Here is a 20,470-nt window from a genome sequence, read left to right on the forward strand (position 1 = left end):
AAACATTTACGGACTGATTACTATACACTAGGCACTATATACTATATACAGACATTGGAAATACAATGGAGACCATGAAAAAAGGTCTAGATGAGAACTGAGGTCTCCAGACATCTTCCTTTAGGCTTTTTATTTTTTTTTTTTAAGGAGGGTGAGATATTTGTTTAAAGTTTATTATTATTATTTAAAAATTAACTATAGCCCATTCTTTTAAAATTATTTATTTGTTTATTATTATTTTTTTATTTTTGGCTGCTTTGGGTCTTTGTTGCTGCACGCAGGCTTTCTCTAGCTGCGGCGAGCTGGGGCTACACTTCCTTGCGGTGCGTGGGCTCTAGGTGTGCAGGCTTCAGTAGTTGTGGCACGTGGGCTCAGTAGTTGTGGCTCTGGGGCTCTAGAGCGCAGGCTCAGTAGTTGCGGTGCACGGACTTAGTTGCTCCGTGGCATGTGTGATCTTCCCGGACCAGGGCTCGAACCCGTGTCCCCTGCATTGGCAGGCGGATTCTTAACCACTGTGCCACCAGGGAAGCACAGTAGCCCATTCTTTATTGAGTTATAGTTGACATATAACATTATGTTAGTTTCAGGTGTACAACATGATTTGATACTTGTATACACTGCAAAATGATCACCACAATAAGTCTAGTTACCATCCATCACCATACAAAGTTACAAAAGCTTTTTTTTCTTGTTAAAGTCCATTTTTTAAAATTGAAGTATAGTTGATTTACAATATTATGTTAGTTTCAGGTGTACAGCAAAGTGTGGTACGATCTTTTTAGATTGTTACAGTAAGCTGCAAGGGATAGACTCAGAAGGAAGTCCGATAGAAATTCTCAATGAAAAGAATCTGTTCTTGGGTGGAAGCCCCGCCCACGTGAGAGGGGCAGAAGGCTTCAATTCCCGCCCCACACAGGTGAGGGGGAAGCCCGCCCCTCTCTGCCGTAAGCCTAGTTAGTTTGCAGAGCTGCCTTCATTCTTTCACTAAGAAAAGCGGAAGGGGACCCCACCTCCTACGTGCCCGTGAGGGGGCGGGGTCGGCGGACTGGGCGTGAGTTGATTGGCTGGGAGGCGGGGCGCAACTGGTTGGCTCTGTCCCGGCGCTCTCCTGGATCCCGGCTGGAGTGAGGGGAGGGTGTCCCGGTCGCTCTTGCCTCTCAGCGATGGCGCCGCGGTGCCGCGCCCAGTCTCCCGCCTGCCGGCCGGTACTCACCACTATCGGGAGCCCGCTCAGACGGTGAAAATTGGAGCGGGTCCGAGGGAGCGGCGGGAGGCTGCCTGCGAAGGGGACCATGAGGAGCGGAGAGACCCGTGGGGTCGATAGCGGGAACAGCTGCTGCACCTGCTGAGAGGAAAGAGGGAGCGGCCCGGCGCAGCTGCGGGGCTGGGACGCGGCGGAGGCTCGCCGGCGCCTCGGCCATGTCGTTGCTCTGTGTGCGCGGTGAGTGCGCGGACTGGGGTGGGAGGGCGGACATCGCCCTGGGGTCTCCACGGGCTTCCAGTGGGCGTCGGGTTACCACCTTTTCCAAACTTTACGTCCAATCCGTGCCTCGGGGAACCATTACGTTAACTCGTTTTTGAACATTTAAAGAGTTCTTTCCATTCTCTCTTGTTTTTCCTCATGCTCCTATGAGGGACTGTTAGCTCTCCGTTCCGGTGGCCATGTGACAGTGTTGTTGGCTGGCAGGCCCAGATCCTATTAAACAGTGTCTGGCGCTCTCCTCTAGCGAGAGTGGACGAGCTAGGGACCGCGGATAGTTGGTGTCTGTTCATAGCGGGCAGCCCCCTATTCTTCCTTCTCCCTGCACCGTAAAACCTCAGTCGGCTTAGTAGCAGGTTCTTTTTAATCACGCTTTGAACGTGTAGTGGTACAGCTGTCACATCCCTTCTTCCAGCGTTTCTTGGCTTGCACCCCTCTATTGCTTGTCTTTGTCCCCTGCTCCTCCTGTGGGTTCTAGGCTAAGAATGTGCTCATATTCGACTTGGAAATGTGTGTCGGCTTCTCTCGTTTTGGAGCAGAGTATAAGAAGTATGATTTATTTATTTACTTCTATCACAGTAACTAAAGGTGAAGTCCTTTATTGCTTTTCCACTGACCCCCGTAAGAAAATATTTTAAGGCAATAGCTTTGGGGTTTAAGATGAGGCAAGGTGCATGGACTAAGCTCCATGAGGGTAGAGACTGTTTCTTGATGGTTTTTGTATTCCGGGTGCCTGACGTAGTAGAAGCTCAATGCTGGTTTTGAATGAATGCAGGAACTGTGATTTTAGAGATTATCTGATTAGAAAAAGCAGGGTTTGGATTACCCATTGAATTTGATCTTGGGAAATTCAAGTTACAACCTATCATATCTGTGTTGAGCTAGGTGGAATAAGGTGGCTTTGTTGTGAGTGAGAGAATTTATCCACAAGAACCTTTTCCTGGCACCTTTTACTGGATAGGGTTCATGTTTCTTTTGGCTCTGTGGATTAGAAGCATTGTTGTTTGTGGTCTCTGTTAAGCGTTTCCCCCAGCTTCTGGCAAATGGAACTGATTTCCTCTCTTCTCTTCCACTGTTGTTAAATCTGCTTTAACCCAAAATGGATTTGGCTCTTTCCAGGGATTATGAGACACACGGAAATTTTCTTCTTTCATGGTTGATTTTTCATTAATGAGAATTTTGCTTTGCTTTTAGTAAGACATTTTCTCTCAGCAGCTGGGAATCTATTTATTCCTTTAGATCCCTGCTGTTGAGTAGCAGGATTTGGGAGAGGTTGGGTTTTGCAATGTCTCTTGGACAGTTGAAATCTCTACTGCCACACTGTATTACAGAACTAGCCCTTATGAAAGATTCTTCAGGCAGGAGCATTATTGAACCAGAAATTCCTATTTAATTGAATTTAAACTTTACAGAAGGAGCTGCTGCTGTTTTCATTTGTTCTAATATCAGGAAGCTTTCATTTTCTAGAAATTCTGTTTAGCTAACTAAGCTCTTTCTCTTTAATGTTACATTAGTCATATTTCTCCATTTGAACCTGGAGGGTTGGAGACCAGCAGGTCATTGTCTTTTGAATGTAGATCCTGAAGATGATTAATTATGGAAACAAGTGGCTACCTTGTACAGAAGTAGTCATATTAAATGGCAAGGTATTCATGCTGGGGAAGCTTACAGAAATGGATCAAAATAAATCTTTTTATTAAAAAAATTTTTTTGTTATTGTTATTTTTAATAGATCTTTATTGGAGTATAATTGCTTCACAATACTGTGTTAGTTTCTGTTGTACAAGAAAGTGAATCAGCCATATGCATATATATGTCCCCATATCCCCTCCCTCTAGAGCCTCCCTCCCTTCCTCCCTATCCCACCCCTCTAGGTCATCACAAAGCACCGAGCTGAAAAATAAATCCTTTTAAAGTGACATTCCTTGTATTATATTTTGGCAGTTAGGAATGTTGTTCATATTTAGAAAGAAACCTGTGTAATGATATTATATAACAACTCAATTTCAGTTCATCTTGGAGTAGAATTGAATTAGAAACTTTTTCCATGTAGTCAAAGACATACTGTGTTCTTGGATTAGAAGAATCAATATTCTTTTTTTTAAAAAATTAATTAATTTATTTATGGCTGTGTTGGGTCTTCGTTTCTGTGCGAGGGCTTTCTCTAGTTGTGGCAAGCGGGGGCCACTCTTCATCGCGGTGCACGGGCCTTTCACTATTGCGGCCTCTCTTGTTGCGGAGCACAGGCTCCAGACGTGCAGGCTCAGTAATTGTGGCTCACGGGCCTAGTTGCTCCACGGCATGTGGGATCTTCCCAGACCAGGGCTCGAACCCGTGTCCCCTGCATTGGCAGGCAGATTCTCAACCACTGCTCCACCAGGGAAGCCCAAGAATCAATATTCTTAAAATGACCATACTACCCAAGGCAATCTACAGATTCAATGCAATCCCTATCAAATTACCAGTGGCAGTTGTCACAGAACTAGAACAAAAAAATCTTAAAATTTGTATGGAGACAGAAAAGACCCAAATAGCCAAAACAATTTTGAGAAAGAAGAACAGAGCTGGAGGAATCATGTCCCTGACTTCGGACTATACTACAAAGCTACAGTAGTCAAAACAGTATGGTACTGGCACAAAAACAGACATATAGATCAATGGACCAGGATAGAAAGCCCAGAAATAAGCTCATACACCTATGGTCAATTAATCTACAACAAAGGAGGCACAAATATACAATGGAGAAAAGACAGTCTCTTCAATAAGTGGTGCTGAGAAAAGTGGACAGCTACATGTAAAAGAATGAAATTCGAGCATTCTCTAACACCATATAGAAAAATAAACTCAAAATGGATTAAAGACCTAAGTGTAAGACCGGATACTATAAAACTCTTAGAGGAAAACATAGGCAGAAGACTCTTCGACATAAATTGCAGCAATATTTTTCTCTAGAGTAATGGAAATAAAAATAAACAAATGGGACCTAATTAAACTTAAAAGCTTTTGCACAGCAAAGGAAACCATAAACAAAATGAAAAGAAAACCCACAGAATGGGAGAAAATATTTGCAAATGATGTGACTGACAATACCTTAATTTCCAAAATATACAAACAGCTCATACAACTCTATAACAAAAAAACAAACAACCCAATCAAAAAATGGGCAGAAGACCTAAACAGATATTTCTCCAAAGAAGCCATACAGGTGGACAATAGGCACATGAAAAGATGCTCAACATTGCTAATTATCAGAGAAATGCAAATCAAAACTGCAATGATGTATCACCTCCCACTAGTCAGAACGGCCATCATTAAAATGTCCACAAACAATAAATGCTAGGAAAGGTGTGGAGAAAAGGAAACCCTCCTACATTGTTGGTGGAAATGTAAATTGGTGCAGCCACTATGGAAAACAGTATGGAGGTTCCTTAAAAAACTAAAAATAGAGTTACCATATGACCCTGCAATCCCACTCCTGGGCGTATGTCTGGAGAAAACTCTAATTCAAAAAGATACATGCACCCCAGTGTTCATAGCAGCACTATTTACAATTGTCAAGACATGGAAGCAACCTAAATGTCCATCGACAGATGAATGGATAAAGAAGGTGTGAGATATATATGTATACACACACACACACACACACACACACACACGCACACACAGAGTATGGAGTATTACTCAGCCATAAAAAAGAATGAAATAATGTAATTTGCAGCATGGATGGACCTAGAGATTATCATATTAAGTGAAGTAAATCAGACAGAGAAAGAGAAATACTATATATCACTTATTTGTGGAATCTAAAAAAATGATGCAAATGAACTTACAAAACAAATAGACTCACAGACATAGAAAACAATTTATGGTTACCAAAAGGGATTGGGGGAGAGAGATAAATTAGGAGTTTGGGATTAACATATACACACTGCTATATATAAAATAAATAAACAACAAGGACCTATTGTATAGCATAGGAAAGTATACTCAATATCTTATAATAACCTATAATGGAAAAGAGATCTGAAAAAGAATACATATATATTATAACTTAATCACTTTGCTGTACACTTGTAACTAACACAACATTGTAAATTATACCTCAATTTAGAAAAAAAATTTCAAACAGTATTTAACCTGATGTAGAATTTGGCAAACTGGTATTGATTTAATCATCTCCAGATATCTCAATCAAGAAGTCAATTTCTTGGTCTAACCCTTTAATCATGCCTATTCCCTGCAGGTTATGGGCTCTCAATAGTCTGACTCCAGCCCTCCTTTTGGTCCTATCTTCTTGCCTATCCTTATTAGCACTAACTTTGTTCATTCCTGCCTTGGCAGTGTTCCACATTTATACTCTCTGAAATAGTCTTTTCATGTTTTCTGCTTATCAAAAATGTATTCTTCTCTTCCCAGCTTACAGCCTACTTTTGTTGTTGAAAATGTCCTCAGTTCCTCAGTCCACAGTGATCTTTCTCCTTTACACTCTTTAAACTCTTAAATGCCTTAAAACATAAATTACTTATGGTCTGAACAGTGCCACTAAATTGACAATGAATTGTATACCGCCTAGCAACTAGTCTGTACTATGCTCATGGTGACCCAAACAAAGGAGATAAAAGCACTAGTCAGATCGGTTCTGGAATTTTGTGTTCAGTCAGGGTATTTGATTCTAAGAGGCACACTGAGAAACTGGAATTTCTTCAGAGGAGAATAATTAGAATAATGGTGTAGAAACCATTTGAGGAATTGAGAGGTTTAGTTCTTGAGAAGATTTAAGAGGAGGGAGGATCATAATAGTAAATGAAAATTGTCTAAACTATCGCTCCAGGGGACAGAACTAGGACAAGTTGACCAGTGATTGAAAATGATAGGAAATTAGATTTTAGCTTAACATAATGAAGAACTTTAACAGAGTTGTTCTTAACTAATGGCATGGACTACTTTTGAGGATTTTTTGACATAGGATACTTTAAGCATAGACTGAATGAGTGGTAAAAGGAATTTTGACGTTGAGTGGGAGGTTAGACTTGAATTTTAAAAAACACCTTTTTATAGAATTCACTTAGTCTTTCTTCAAACATTTGGCACAGCTTTCTTCACAATACTGATAACTTTTTGCTTCCATAGGAGCCAGTACCACATAAACAACTCCAGTAAATTAAATCAATGATTTTCTTTAACTTTTGTTGTCTTGGTGTTCATGACTATTTTCTCCAAACAAGTAAGCATTTTGAGAATTGAGTCTTTCCATATTTCTTTGTAATTGCCACAGTGTTTATAACTGAGCGCTGGATTTCTCTCCCTAATTTGAACCAGAAGTGACTACACTTGACTTGTTAAAAAATCAAAAACAAAAAAATAGTCTTGGAGGTATAAAAAGCAATATATGCTAATATATTGTTAATCATAGAAAATTGAGAAAATGCAGGAAAGTGTAAAAAGGAGAATAAAAATCATCATGGTCCTACCACCCACTCAACACCATTGTTAAGTTTTTTGTTCATTGCTTTCATTGTTTTGTTTTTATTATAGAGATAATATATATGCGTGATAAGAAATTCAAACAATTTAGGATGTGAAGTGAAAGGAAAAAGTTCTCCTGTCTCCATTCCCTATTCTTACTCCCCAGAGATAACTACTGTTTACTCTTTCTTGGCCATCATAGAAATTTTCATTAGATATGAGTATATAGATTCTACAGTTGGAGGTATACAATATTATTCAACTTTTTAAAAAGCTTAATAATATATTTTCCTATAAGCTTTTTAAAAAAAGATTTATTATTTATTTATTTTATTTATTTTTGGCTGCATTGGGTCTTAGTTGCGGTGCACGGGCTCTTCCTTGGGGCACGTGGGCTTCTCTCTAGTTGTGGCATGCAGGCTCCAGGGCCCATGGGCTCTGTAGTTTGCAGCACTCAGGCTCTCCAGTTGAGGCACGTGAGCTCAGTAGTTGTGGCACGAGGGCTTAGTTGCCCCATGGCATGTGGGATCTCAGTTCCCCGACCAGGGATGGAACCCGTGTCCCTTGCATTGTAAGGCGGATTCTTTTTTTTTTTTTTTTTTTTTTTAATTTTTTTTTAATGCTATTCTTGTCTGCTTACATTCTTTTTATGTATGTATGTATATATGTATGTATGTATGGCTGTGTTGGGTCTTCGTTTCTGTGCGAGGGCTTTCTCTAGTTGTGGCAAGCGGGGGCCACTCTTCATCGCGGTGCGCGGGCCTTTTACTATCGCGGCCTCTCTTATTGCGGAGCACAGGCTCCAGACGCGCAGGCTCAGTAATTGTGGCTCACGGGCCCAGTTGCTCCGCGGCATGCGGGATCTTCCCAGACCAGGGCTCGAACCCACGTCCCCTGCATTGGCAGGCAGATTCTCAACCACTGCACCACCAGGGAAGCCCTGTAAGGCGGATTCTTTACCCCTGGACCACGAGGGGGGTCCCTCCTATCAGCTTATGTGAGTTTAAATTGTTCATTTTAATGGCTATAGAGTACTATTCCCTTATACGAGCATATATAATTTAACCAGTTTCATATTGATGATCAGAATTTTTTTTGCTATTATAAATTTTGCCTTTATAAACAATATAATTTATAATTTTGCTACTATAAACAATGCTACAATGAACATCCCTATAGATGGTTTTATTATGTTTGGAGATCGCCAATCAGCTTTCCACCTGGTCTTTCTGTGTGATTTGCTCATTGCTGTTTTCTTGGCATAATAATTACACTCACCTGGACCCATTAGCAAACCAAGTGCCTCAGCATCTCTCATATCAGTAATCCTCTATTAGAAGCAGGTCCTTCACCAGTAGGTAATATTTTATGCTTACCAGAAATACCAAAGACCTCAGCTCTTTTAAGTTTGACCTGTGATTTTCATGTACTTTTCTTGTTTATCTTCTTTGTATTATTTAAAAATTATTTTTTCTATATTGAACATTTATTACTTGTGTTTTAAAAACAGAACAAAACAATGTCACTAGTGATGAGAACTATACCAAGTCGATGTATGTTGTGACTTGCCCTTAGAAAAGCTTATCATAATTTATCATTACATATCAGCCATCTAACTAACTGAACAGATACTGCTGGGAAACTCTTAGGAGGTGAACTCTGATGGACACTCAGGACACCTATTGATTGTGGGTTAATTCTAGCCTGGGGAGACTCCAAAGATATATTTTGATTTACTACCACTCTGGAAAGTAGGAATAGTAATGATTTTAGAGTTTTTAGGTATAAGAACAGGTTGGTCAAGTGCCTTCTTCTCATCTTATTTCTCCAACATTGTCATCTGCCTCAGCTAAATCCTTACTGCTAGGTTTTCATCACATCATCGTTCAAGTAGTCCCTGCCCTTCCAGGCAGAGTTGCTTCTGGGTGTCTTTTGCTTAGCTATGGCATCAGGAAGTTGATTGTGCCTTGTCTGAGCCAGGCAGAAGGGGGAAAGGACCAATTTCCTCTGCCAAAGACAGTGTCATAAATTGTATTCTTCCATATAAGTGGTACATTCTGTAATTTTTTTAGTTTCTAGAGGTGGGGTTCCTGGAAGTTGCACTCTAGGCCAACAGACATAGTGTTTATCCTATTTTACCAGTGCTAGGTATTTCAGATTTTGCTATGTGAGTTTGTTTAAAGTTTGGGCTGTGTATCATTAGTAAATATTTGTTGAGTACCTTCTCTGTGCTTGTTATATAGTAGATAAGAGCCCAAGCAATCTACATAGGTCTTAAAATATCTCCTTTCTTAGGTAAACTCAGAATCCATTAGGATTATTAGGTCTGATTTGGGATAAGCAGAGTAAGTTAAGTTCCTGCTAGAGTGGGGAAATACTGCACTATTTTTTCTAACTTTTAAAGCAAGATTCTTTAAGTTTGGGAGGTGTTTTATACATATCTTATAGTGGACTGTCTTTAATAAAGTTCAGAGAAGATTTGATATTTGTGTACTAAAATTTTTTTAATTGACTTATAACATATGTATATTAAAATACACAAATCTTTTTTTGATTAGTCATTCATTTTTATTATTTTATTATATTTTTAACATCTTTATTGGACTGTAATTGCTTTACAATGGCGTGTTAGTTTCTGCTTTATAACAAAGTGAATCAGCTATACATATATATATATCCCCATATCTCCTCCCTCTTGCGTCTCCCTCCCACCCTCCCAGTCCCACCCTTCTAGGTGGTCACGAAGCACCGAGCTGATTTCCCTGTGCTACGTGGCTGCTTCCCAGTAGCTATCTATTTTACATTTGGTAGTGTATATATGTCCATGCCACTCTCTCACTTTGTCCCAGCTTACCCTTCCCCCTCCCAGTGTCCTCAAGTCCATTCTCTATGTCTGCGTCTTTATTCCTGCCTGCCTCTAGGTTCTTCAGAACCTTTTTTGTTTTTTTGTTTTTTTTAGATTCCATATATATGTGTTAGCATACGGTATTTGTTTTTCTCTTTCTGACTTACTTCACTCTGTGTGACAGACTCTAGATCCATCCACCTCACTACAGAGAACTCAATTTTGTTTCTTTCTATGGCTGAGTAATATTCCATTGTATATATGTACCACATCTTCTTTATCCATTCATCTGTCGATGGACACTTTAGGTTGCTTCCATGTCCTGGCTATTGTAAATAGAGCTGCAGTGAACATTGTGGTACATGACTCTTTTTGAATTATGGTTTTCTCAGGATATATGCCCAGTAGTGGGATTGCTGGGTCGTATGGTAGTTCTATTTTCAGTTTTTTAAGGAACCTCCATACTGTTCTCCATAGTGGCTGTATCAATTTACATTCCCACCAACAGTGCAAGAGGGTTCCCTTTTCTCCATAGTCTCTCCAGCATTTATTGTTTGTAGATTTTTTGATGATGGCCATTCTGACTGGTGTGAGATGATACCTCATTGTAGTTTTGATTTGCATTTCTCTAATGATTAGTGATATTGAGCATTCTTTCATGTGTTTGTTGGCAATCTGCATATCTTCTTTGGAGAAATGTCTATTTAGGTCTTCTGCCCATTTTTGGATTGGATTGGGTTGTTTGTTTTTTTGATATTGAGCTGCATGAGCTGCTTGTAAATTTTGGAGATTAATCCCCTGTCAGTTGCTTCATTTGCAAATATTTTCTCCCATTCTGAGGGTTGTCTTTTCGTCTTGTTTATGGTTTCATTTGCTGTGCCAAAGCTTTTAAGTTTCATTAGGTCCCATTTGTTTGTTTTTATTTCCATTTCTCTAGGAGGTGGGTCAAAAAGGATCTTGCTGTGATTTATGTCATAGAGTGTCCTGCCTATGTTTTCCTCTAAGAGTTTTATAGTGTCTGGCCTTACATTTAGGTCTTTAATCCATTTTGAGTTTATATTTGAAAATACACAAATCTTAACTGTATGGCTCACTGGATTATCACAGAGTGAACACACTCATGTGACCACCACCTAAGTCAAGAAATAGAATACTACTAACACCCCAGAAGCCCACCGTACCCTTCCTCTCAGTCATTACTCCCTTCCATCTTCCCAAAGGTAACATTATCCTACTCTAACACTGTAGTTTAGCTTTGTTTTTTTTAATTAATAAACTTTATTTATTTATTTATTTATTTATTTTTAAATTTTTATTTATTTATTTATTTATTTTAATTTATGGCTGTGTTGGGTCTTCGTTTCTGTGCGAGGGCTTTCACTAGTTGTGGCAAGTGGGGGCCACTCTTCATCGCTGTGCGCGGGCCTCTCACTATCGCGGCCTCTCTTGTTGCGGAGCACAGGCTCCAGACACGCAGGCTCAGTAATTGTGGCTCACGGGCCCAGCCGCTCCGCGGCATGTGGGATCCTCCCAGACCAGGGCTCGAACCCGTGTTCCCTGCATTAGGGCTCGAACACGTGTTCCCTGCATTAGCAGGCAGACTCTCAACCACTGCGCCACCAGGGAAGCCCATAAACTTTATTTTTTAAGAGCAGTTTTAGGTTCATAGCAAGATAGAGTATATTTTGCCTGCTTTTGAGCTTTTTAAAATTGAGGTATTATTGACATACTGAACTTTTCATAAATGGAATTATACAATATTTCTTTTGGGCTGCTTCTGCTTAACATTATGCTTATCAGATGCTTCCTCTTGATGCATTTAGCAGTAGTTTATTTTTATTACTGTGTAATATCTCATTGTATGAATATGCCACAGTTTATTTACCTTTGCTGGACATATTTGTTTTCCATCTTGGACTCTGATTTTATAATACCACTCCAAATGTACTTTGTATCTTTTAGTCCTACCTTTGTATGTATATCTAATAGATATATATATATCTGGGATTAAAATTTCTTGGTCATTGGTTATGTTCAACTGTAGCTGATAATATAAAACAGTTTTCCAAAATCTACCTCCTAGTAACTGTATTCCTAATATTCATTTTTTAAAAAAAGGGAATTTGGCCAGGTTCTCAAACCACTTCACAGGCATTAATACATACTTTTTACATGTTAATCCTGTAGGCTTGGTAATGTCTTTTTTTTTTTTTTTAATGACCTGACGAGATCCATTATGCTCAAAATGATGCCTCACATCATTTGTGGCCCTCATTTTTTGAAAGAAATATTGAGTTCATGTTTATGATCCTGAACAAGATAACAGCATAGCCCCTGAACTTAGTGGCATTACATACTTTTAAAAAAGAATATCGTTTTCTAAAGAGATCAGTTAACATGTTTTTATTTTTGCAACTTTTCTGTAAGTCTGAAATTTCAAGATAAAAAATTTAAAAAAATTACTGACATGAGAAAATTCATGTGAAAATGGAGCTCAATGAAAAAAGAAAAAAGCGGTGAGGGGAATGGTCAAACGGTATGTAACTATATGGGGGAAAAGGCTGGAAAGATACATATCAAGATGTTATCAGTGAGAGGCTCCTAATGGCCAAAGATGGGCAAGTTGCAATATCAATAAGGATAACAACCACAAGAATTGAAGCATATCAACTGTGCTTAAATCCGTGACTTCATAATACTGAAAACAACAGCAACTAATTGGTAATTATTGGAGAATACTAAGGGACGAAATTTTTTGATGAGATTTGAACTGTCACAGAAGAGCAGTGAGCTCCATTTTCCTAGGGCTATTGAAAAATAACTTATTTCCTTCTGTATAGAATAGTTAGGTGTAGCTGCTCCTGTTGAGGAAGCTTAGATAACCAGCTTTGCATTTCATGCTTTGTTGTGATCCTTTCTGTGATTACTGAGAAATGAAATAAAAATGTAGGCATGTGGTAGAATTTTGTGTTCAGCTTCATAAAGGAAATTGTTTCATTCTTCTATTTGTCTCTTCAGTAAAAATGAACTGGTAATTCTCAGGTGTAATCTTCAAAAGCAACTATCCACCGAACATTTGAGAGCAGCCCATGACATCAAAGGAAAAAGAGTCATCAGGGCTTCTTTTTTTTGTGCTAGTGAACCCCATAGTGATAAAATATGTGGTAAAAATATGACAGGAGAAAGTTTGTGCTAAGGTGTATGTATACAAACTGTATTCTGCTAAATATATAAAATAAGGAAAAATCAATTCTTAATCATTAGGAAGTACAGCTTTCCAAAAAGAAAAATCTTTTTTTAAATTCTATTACTTCTTCTATTTCTGTCCATTTAGTTCTTAGTACTTACTTGAGACTGGAGAACAAATAGGCCTGTGGATTGTGTTAGGCTATTAATTTTCTCTTATAACTGTTTGCTTTATTAATTTCCATAGTGTTTTATTATGAATGATATTGAGAAGAGGCCAGAGGGCCATGAATGAGGAAGATCTGCCTAGCAACTAAGGAGGGGCTGGGCAGTGGGAAGGTAATTGCTTTTATATGTGATTCAGAGTGGGATAAAGATGATTCAAAGGGTTAGCTCACTTGTGTTTCTGTCTACTGTATTAGTTATGAGCCAGATTTGTAGAGCCTTCATCTGCAAATGGATACAAGAAGTCTGGTTCCCAAGGAGAGGACGGTGAATGATACAGATATAAACCTCTGTCCACCTCATTTCAGCCATCTAAACCCATGATCACATCATAGAGCATGTCACTCCTTGGAATGGTGCTCTGCTTTTATAATTTCAAACTTCATTATCTGACTATCTGATTATATTCCCCAGTCTGTCTTTCTAGCTTTTACTCTTACTATGCTTTACTAGTGTGATATAGGGTAGATGTTAAAAGTTTTGGTTTTAGGCAGACCTGAGTTGGTGAATATATCAGCTCCACCACTTATAAGTTGTATATCCTTACATATGTTACTTAACATCATTGAACCTTAATTTCTAAATCTTTAAAATATATACATCCATTCAAAGTATTTATGAAGCTCCTATTAAAAGGAGATACACAAATAAAAAATATTATGATTTCAGGCAATGATAAGTACAGTGAAGATAAGAAAGTAGGATAAAGGGATTGAGAGTGATCTGAGTGGGAGAGCTATTTGAAGTAGGATTTTCAAGGAAGGCCTCATTGAGGAGGTAACATTTGAGCTGAGACCTGATTGATGAGAAGGAACCATCAATCAGAGACCTGAGGTAAGTTTTTCATGCAAAGTGAATTGGAAGCAAATATTTTGAGGTGAAGGAGAAAAGGAAGGGGTTATTGGTTCCGAGTGGTATAGACTCTTCCAATAGGCAGGCAGAGACTATAAATCAAAGATGCTTTGATTTATATTTTGCAAATGTCCAGTTTGTAGTGAATGGACTGGAGTGGGAAGCCATGGCTAGCAACAGTGGAAGCAGGGGGTCCACTTGGAGTGTCCAGGTGAGAGATGGATAAAGGCTTCTACTAAGGTAGTAGTACTAGAGATGGTGAAAATAGCTATAGCAAAGTATTGCGGAGATAATTGGGAAGATGATTAGCACTATCCCAGGCATTGAGTGAGCACTTATTTTAATATGAAAATAGTGTTAATGATCTTCATTCTGCTCTGTGACATTTATTTATCTAAGTCAGGAAGTCATCCTAGACTTCTGAATTGAGGAAGAAAATATATAGAGAGGAAGGAAAGTTGTTAGGTTCAGTTGAGTTCATGGTGTCTGTAAGATAAGTTACTTATAAAATATGTTGAGTTGGGAAGTATTTGTCTTGTTGCAGATCACCCTTGAAAATGGTACCTGAAATTGTAGATCTATAGCTTAGTAGAGAAGCCTGCATTAGAGATAAATTTTGGGAGTTGTAGGTATTTGGTAATAAAGCCATTAGCGTGAATAAAATTGTATATAGAGGATAAGAGAGGAGAAAAATGAGCTAATGCTGTACCTATGGGAATGGGCAGAAGAATTGATAGGTGTGGTCAGAACTGTAGGAAAACGGAGGTGCTGTGTCAGTGTCTGAAGCCTAGACTAAAGGGAGTTTCAAGAAGGAATGATCAAATGATAGAGATGAATGATACTGGTTGAGAATAAAGAAAAACAAGGTCATTGGATTTGAAAACTAGAGCAAGTTTCATTAGAGTAGTGTGAGAGTAGGCATCATATTAAAGCAGTTTAAGAGTATTTGGGAAGTGAAGAAGTGGAATCAGCAAGTGTAGGCTACTCATTCAGAAGTTTTGCAATAAAGAGAAGGGTTGAGGGACTTCCCTGGTGGTCCAGTGGTTAAGAATCTGCCTTACAATGCAGGGGACACGGGTTTGATCCCTGGTCAGGGAACTAAGATCCCACATGCTGCGGGGCAACTAAGCCCATGCACCACAACTACTGAGCCTGCGCCTCAACTAGAGAGCCTGCGTGCCACAAACTACAGAGCCCACGGGCTCTGGAACCCACATGCCACAACTACAGAGCCCATGCACCCTGGAGCCTGCACGCCACAACTAGAGAGAAGCCCGTGTGCCACAACTAAAACCAGATGCAGCCAAAAATAAATAAAATAAATAAATAACAAATAAATCTTAAAAAAAAAAAATCCACGCTTCCAGTGCTTCCACTGCAGGGGGCGCAGGTTCTTTCCCTGGTTGGGGAACTAAGATCCCACATGCCTAGGCGTGTGGCCAAAAAAACAACAAAAAAAAAGAGGGGTGAGAGTGGTCTTAAGAAAAAGGAAATTTGAATGTTTGTAGCCCAAAGGGAAGGGATCTATAAGAAGGAGAAAGTTAAGATGAGTTGAGGGGAGGAGAGGAGCCAAGATGGCGGAGTAGAAGGATGTGCTCTCCTCCCTCTTGCGAGAACACTAGAATCACAACTAGCTGCTGGACAATCATCGACAGGAAGACACTGGAACTCACCAAAAAAGATACCCCACATCCAAAGACAAAGGAAAAGCCACAATGAGATGGTAGGAGGGGTGCAGTCACAGAAAATCAAATCACTTAACTGCTGGGTGGGTGACTCACAGACTGGCAAACACTTATACCATAGAAGTCCACCCACTGGAGTGAAGGTTCTGAGCCGCACGTCAGGCTTCCCAACCTGGGGGTCTGGCAACGGGAGGAGGAATTCCTAGAGAATCAGACTTTGAAGCCTAGTGGGAATTGATTGCAGGACATCGACAGGACTGGGGGAAACAGAGACTCCACTCTTGGAGGGCACACACAAAGTAGTGTGCACATCGGGACCCAGGGAAAGGAGCAGTGACCCCAGGGGAGACTGAACCAGACCTACCTGCTAGCGTTGGAGGGTCTCCTGCAGAGGCAGGGGGTGGCTGTAGCTCACCGTGGGGACAAGGACACTGGCAGCAGAAGTTCTGGGAAGTATTCCTTGGCGTGAGCCCTCCCAGAGTCTGTCATTAGCCCCACCAAAGAGCCCAGGTAGGCTCCAGTGTTGGGTTGCCTCAGGCCAAACAAGCAACAGGGAGGGAACCTAGCCCCACCCATCAACAGTCAAGCGGATTAAAGTTTTGCTGAGCTCTGCTCACCAGAGCAACAGTCAGCTCTACCCACCACCAGTCCCTCCCATCAGGAAACTTACCCAAGCCTCTTAGATAGCCTCTTCCACCAGAGGGCAGACAAAAGAAGCAAGAAGAACTACAATCCTACAGCCTGTGGAACAAAAACCACATTCACAGAAAGATAGACAAGATGAAAAGGCAGAAGGCTATGTACCAGATGAAGGAACAAGATAAAACCCCAGAAAAACAACTAAATGAAGTGGAGATAGGCAACCTTCCAGAAAAAGAATTCAGAATAATGATAGTGAAGATGATCCAGGACCTCGGAAAAAGAATGGAGGCAAAGATCGAGAAGATGCCAGAAACGTTTAACAAATATCTAGAAGAATTAAAGAAAAAGCAAACAGAGATGAACAATACAATAACTACAATGAAAACTACACTAGAAGGAATCAATAGCAGAATAACTGAGGCAGAAGAACGGATAAGTGACCTGGAAGACAGAATGGTGGAATTCACTGCTATGGAACAGACTAAAGAAAAAAGAATGAAAAGAAATGAAGACAGCCTAAGAGACCTCTGGGACAACATTAAATGCAACAACATTTGCATTATAGGGGTCCCAGAAGGAGAAGAGAGAGAGAAAGGACCAGAGAAAATATTTGAAGAGATTATAGTCAAAAACTTCCTTAACATGGGAAAAGAAATAGCCACCCAAATCCAGGAAGCGCAGCGAGTCCCATACAGGATAAACCCAAGGAGAAACACACCGAGACACATAGTAATCAAAGTGGCAAAAATTAAAGACAAAGAAAAATTATTGAAAGCAGCAAGGGAAAAATGACAAATAACATACAAGGGAACTCCCATAAGTTTAACAGCTGATTTCTCAGCAGAAACTCTATAAGCCAGAAGGGAGTGGCATGATAAAGTGATGAAAAGGAAGAACCTACAACCAAGATTACTCGACCCAGCAAGGACCTCATTCAGATTCGATGGAGAAATCCAAAGCTTTACAGACAAGCAAAAGCTAAGAGAATTCAGCACCACCAAACCAGCTCTACAACAAACGCTAAAGGAACTTCTCTAAGTGGGAAACACAAGAGGAACATACATATCAATAATTACCTTAAACATGAATGGATTAAATGCTCCAACCAAAAGACACAGGCTTGCTGAATGGTTACAAAAACAAAACCCATATATATGCTGTCTACAAGAGACCCACTTCAGACCTAGGGACACGTACAGAATGAAAGTGAGGGGATGGAAAAAGATATTCCATGCAAATGGAAATCAAAAGAAAGCTGGAGTAGCTATACTCATATCAGATAAAATAGACTTTAAAATAATGAATGTTACAAGAGACAAGGAAGGACACTACATAATGATCAAGGGATCAATCCAAGAAGAAGATATAACAATTATAAATATATACGCACCCAACATAGGAGCACCTCAATACATAAGGCAACTGCTAACAGCTCTAAAAGAGGAAATCGACAGTAACACAATAATAGTGGGGGACTTTAACACCTCACTTACACCAATGGACAGATCATCCAAAATGAAAATAAATAAGGAAACAGAAGCTTTAAATGACACAATAGACCAGATAGATTTAATTGATATTTATAGGACATTCCATCCAAAAACAGCAGATTACACTTTCTTCTCAAGTGCGCACGGAACATTCTCCGGGAGAGATCACATCTTGGGTCACAAATCAAGCCTCAGTAAATTTAAGAAAATTGAAATCATATCAAGCATCTTTTCTGACCACAATGCTATGAGATTAGAAATGAATTACAGGGGAAAAAACCGTAAAAAAGACAAACACATGGAGGCTAAACAATACGTTACTAAATAACCAAGAGATCACTGAAGAAATCAAAGAGGAAATCAAAAAATACCTAGAGACAAATGACAATGAAAACACGATGATCCAAAACCTATGGGATGCAGCAAAAGCAGTTCTAAGAGGGAAGTTTATAGCTATACAAGCCTACCTCAAGAAACAAGAAATAGTTCAAATGAAAAATCTAACCTTACACCTAAAGGAACTAGGGAAAGAAGCACAAACAAAACCCAAAGTTAGCAGAAGGAAAGAAATCATAAAGATCAGAGCAGAAATAAATGAAATAGAAACAAAGAAAACAATAGCAAAGATCAATAAAACTAAAAGCTGGTTCTTTGAGAAGATAAAATTGATAAACCATTAGCCAGACTCATCAAGAAAAAGAGGGAGAGGACTCAAATCAATAAAATTAGAAATGAAAAAGGAGAAGTTACAACAGACACCACAGAAATAGAAAGCATCCTAAGAGACTACTACAAGCAACTCTATGCCAATAAAATGGACAACCTGGAAGAAATGGACAAATTCTTCGAAAGGTATAACCTTCCAAGATTGAACCAGGAAGAAATAGAAAATATGAACAGACCAGTCACTGGTAATGAAATTGAAACTGTGATTAAAAATCTTCCAAGATGGGGCTTCCCTGGTGGCGCAGTGGTTAAGAGTCTGCCTGCCATTGCAGGGGACACGGGTTCAAGCCCTGGTCTGGGAAGATCCCACATGCCGCGGAGCAACTAAGTCCGTGCGCCACAACTACTGAGCCTGTGCTCTAGAGCCCGCGAGCCACAACTACTGAGCCCACATGCTGCAACTACTGAAGCCCACGTGCCTAGAGCCTGTGCTCTGCAGCAAGAGAAGCCATTGCAATGAGAAGCCTGCGCACTGCAACAAAGAGCAGCCCCTGCCACAGCTAGAGGAAGTCCGTGCACAGCAATGAAGACCCAACACAGCCAAAAATAAATAAATAAAATTAATTAAAAAAATAAATAAATAAAATAAAATAAACTTATAAAAAAAAATCTTCCAAGAAACAAAAGTCCAGGACCAGATGGCTTCACAGGTGAATTCTACCAAACATTTAGAGAAGAGCTAACACCCATCCTTCTCAAACTCTTCCAAAAAATTGCAGAGGAAGGAACACTCCCAAACTCATTCTATGAGGCCACCATCACCCTGATAGCAAAACCAGACAAAGATACTACAAAAAAAGAAAATTACAGACCAATATCACTGATGAATATAGATGCACAAATCCTCAACAAAATACTAGCAAACAGAATGCAACAACACATTAAAAGGATCATACACCATGATCAAGTGGGATTTATCCCAGGGATGCAAGGATTCTTCAAAGAATCAGACTATACTACAAAGCTACAGTCATCAAGACAATATGGTCTGGCACAAAAACAGAAACATAGATCAATGGAACAAGATAGAAAGCCCAGAGATAAACCCACGCACCTATGGTCAACTAATCTATGACAAAGGAGGCAAAGATATACAATGGAGAAAAGACAGTCTCTTCAATAAGTGGTGCTGGGAAAACGGGGCAGCTGCATGTAAAAGAATGAAATTAGAACACTCTCTAACACCATACACAAAAATAAACTCAAAATGGATTCGAGACCTAAATGTAAGACCGGATGCTATAAAGCTCTTAGAGGAAAACATAGGAAGAACACTCTTTGACATAAATCACAGCAAGATCTTTTTTGATCCACCTCCTAGAGTTCTGAAAATAAAAACAAAAATAAACAAATGGGACCTAATGAAACTTCAAAGCTTTTCACAGCAAAGGAAGCCATAAACAAGACGAAAAGACAACCCTCAGAATGGGAGAAAATATTTGCAAATGAGTCAACGGATAAAGGATTAATCTTCAAAATATATAAACAACTCATGCAGCTCAATATTAAAGAAACAAACAACCCAATCCAAAAATGGGCAGAAGACCTAAATAGACATTTCTCCGAAGAAGACATACAGATGGCCAAGAAGCACATGAAAAGCTGCTCAACATCTCTAATAATTAGAGCAATGCAAATCAAATCTACAATGAGGTATCATCTCACAGCAGTTAGAATGGGCATCATCAGAAAATCTACAAACAACAAATGTTGGAGAGGGTGTGGAGAAAAGGGAACCCTCTTGCACTGTTGGTGGGAATGTAAATTGATACAGCCACTATGAAAATCAGTATGGAGGTTCTTTAAAAAACTAAAAATAGAATTACCATATGATCCAGCAATCCCACTACTGGTCATATACCTTGAGAAAACC

General features: G+C 39.5%; 1 protein-coding gene across 1 annotated transcript in view; it reads left to right on the forward strand.

Annotated features, from left to right (window-relative positions):
* Positions 1-1,106: 1,106 nt before the first annotated feature.
* The window catches only part of UNC13B (unc-13 homolog B), a 237,686-nt gene continuing 218,322 nt past the window's right edge, over positions 1,107-20,470 (forward strand). Inside the window, exon 1 of the mRNA XM_059924994.1 lies at positions 1,107-1,441. Coding sequence (XP_059780977.1) covers positions 1,420-1,441 — 22 coding nt within the window. The 5' untranslated portion in view covers positions 1,107-1,419. The remainder of the gene's footprint in view (positions 1,442-20,470) is intronic.

The sequence above is a fragment of the Balaenoptera ricei genome, chromosome 6 (assembly GCF_028023285.1).
Source record: "Balaenoptera ricei isolate mBalRic1 chromosome 6, mBalRic1.hap2, whole genome shotgun sequence".
NCBI classification, from domain to species: domain Eukaryota; kingdom Metazoa; phylum Chordata; class Mammalia; order Artiodactyla; family Balaenopteridae; genus Balaenoptera; species Balaenoptera ricei.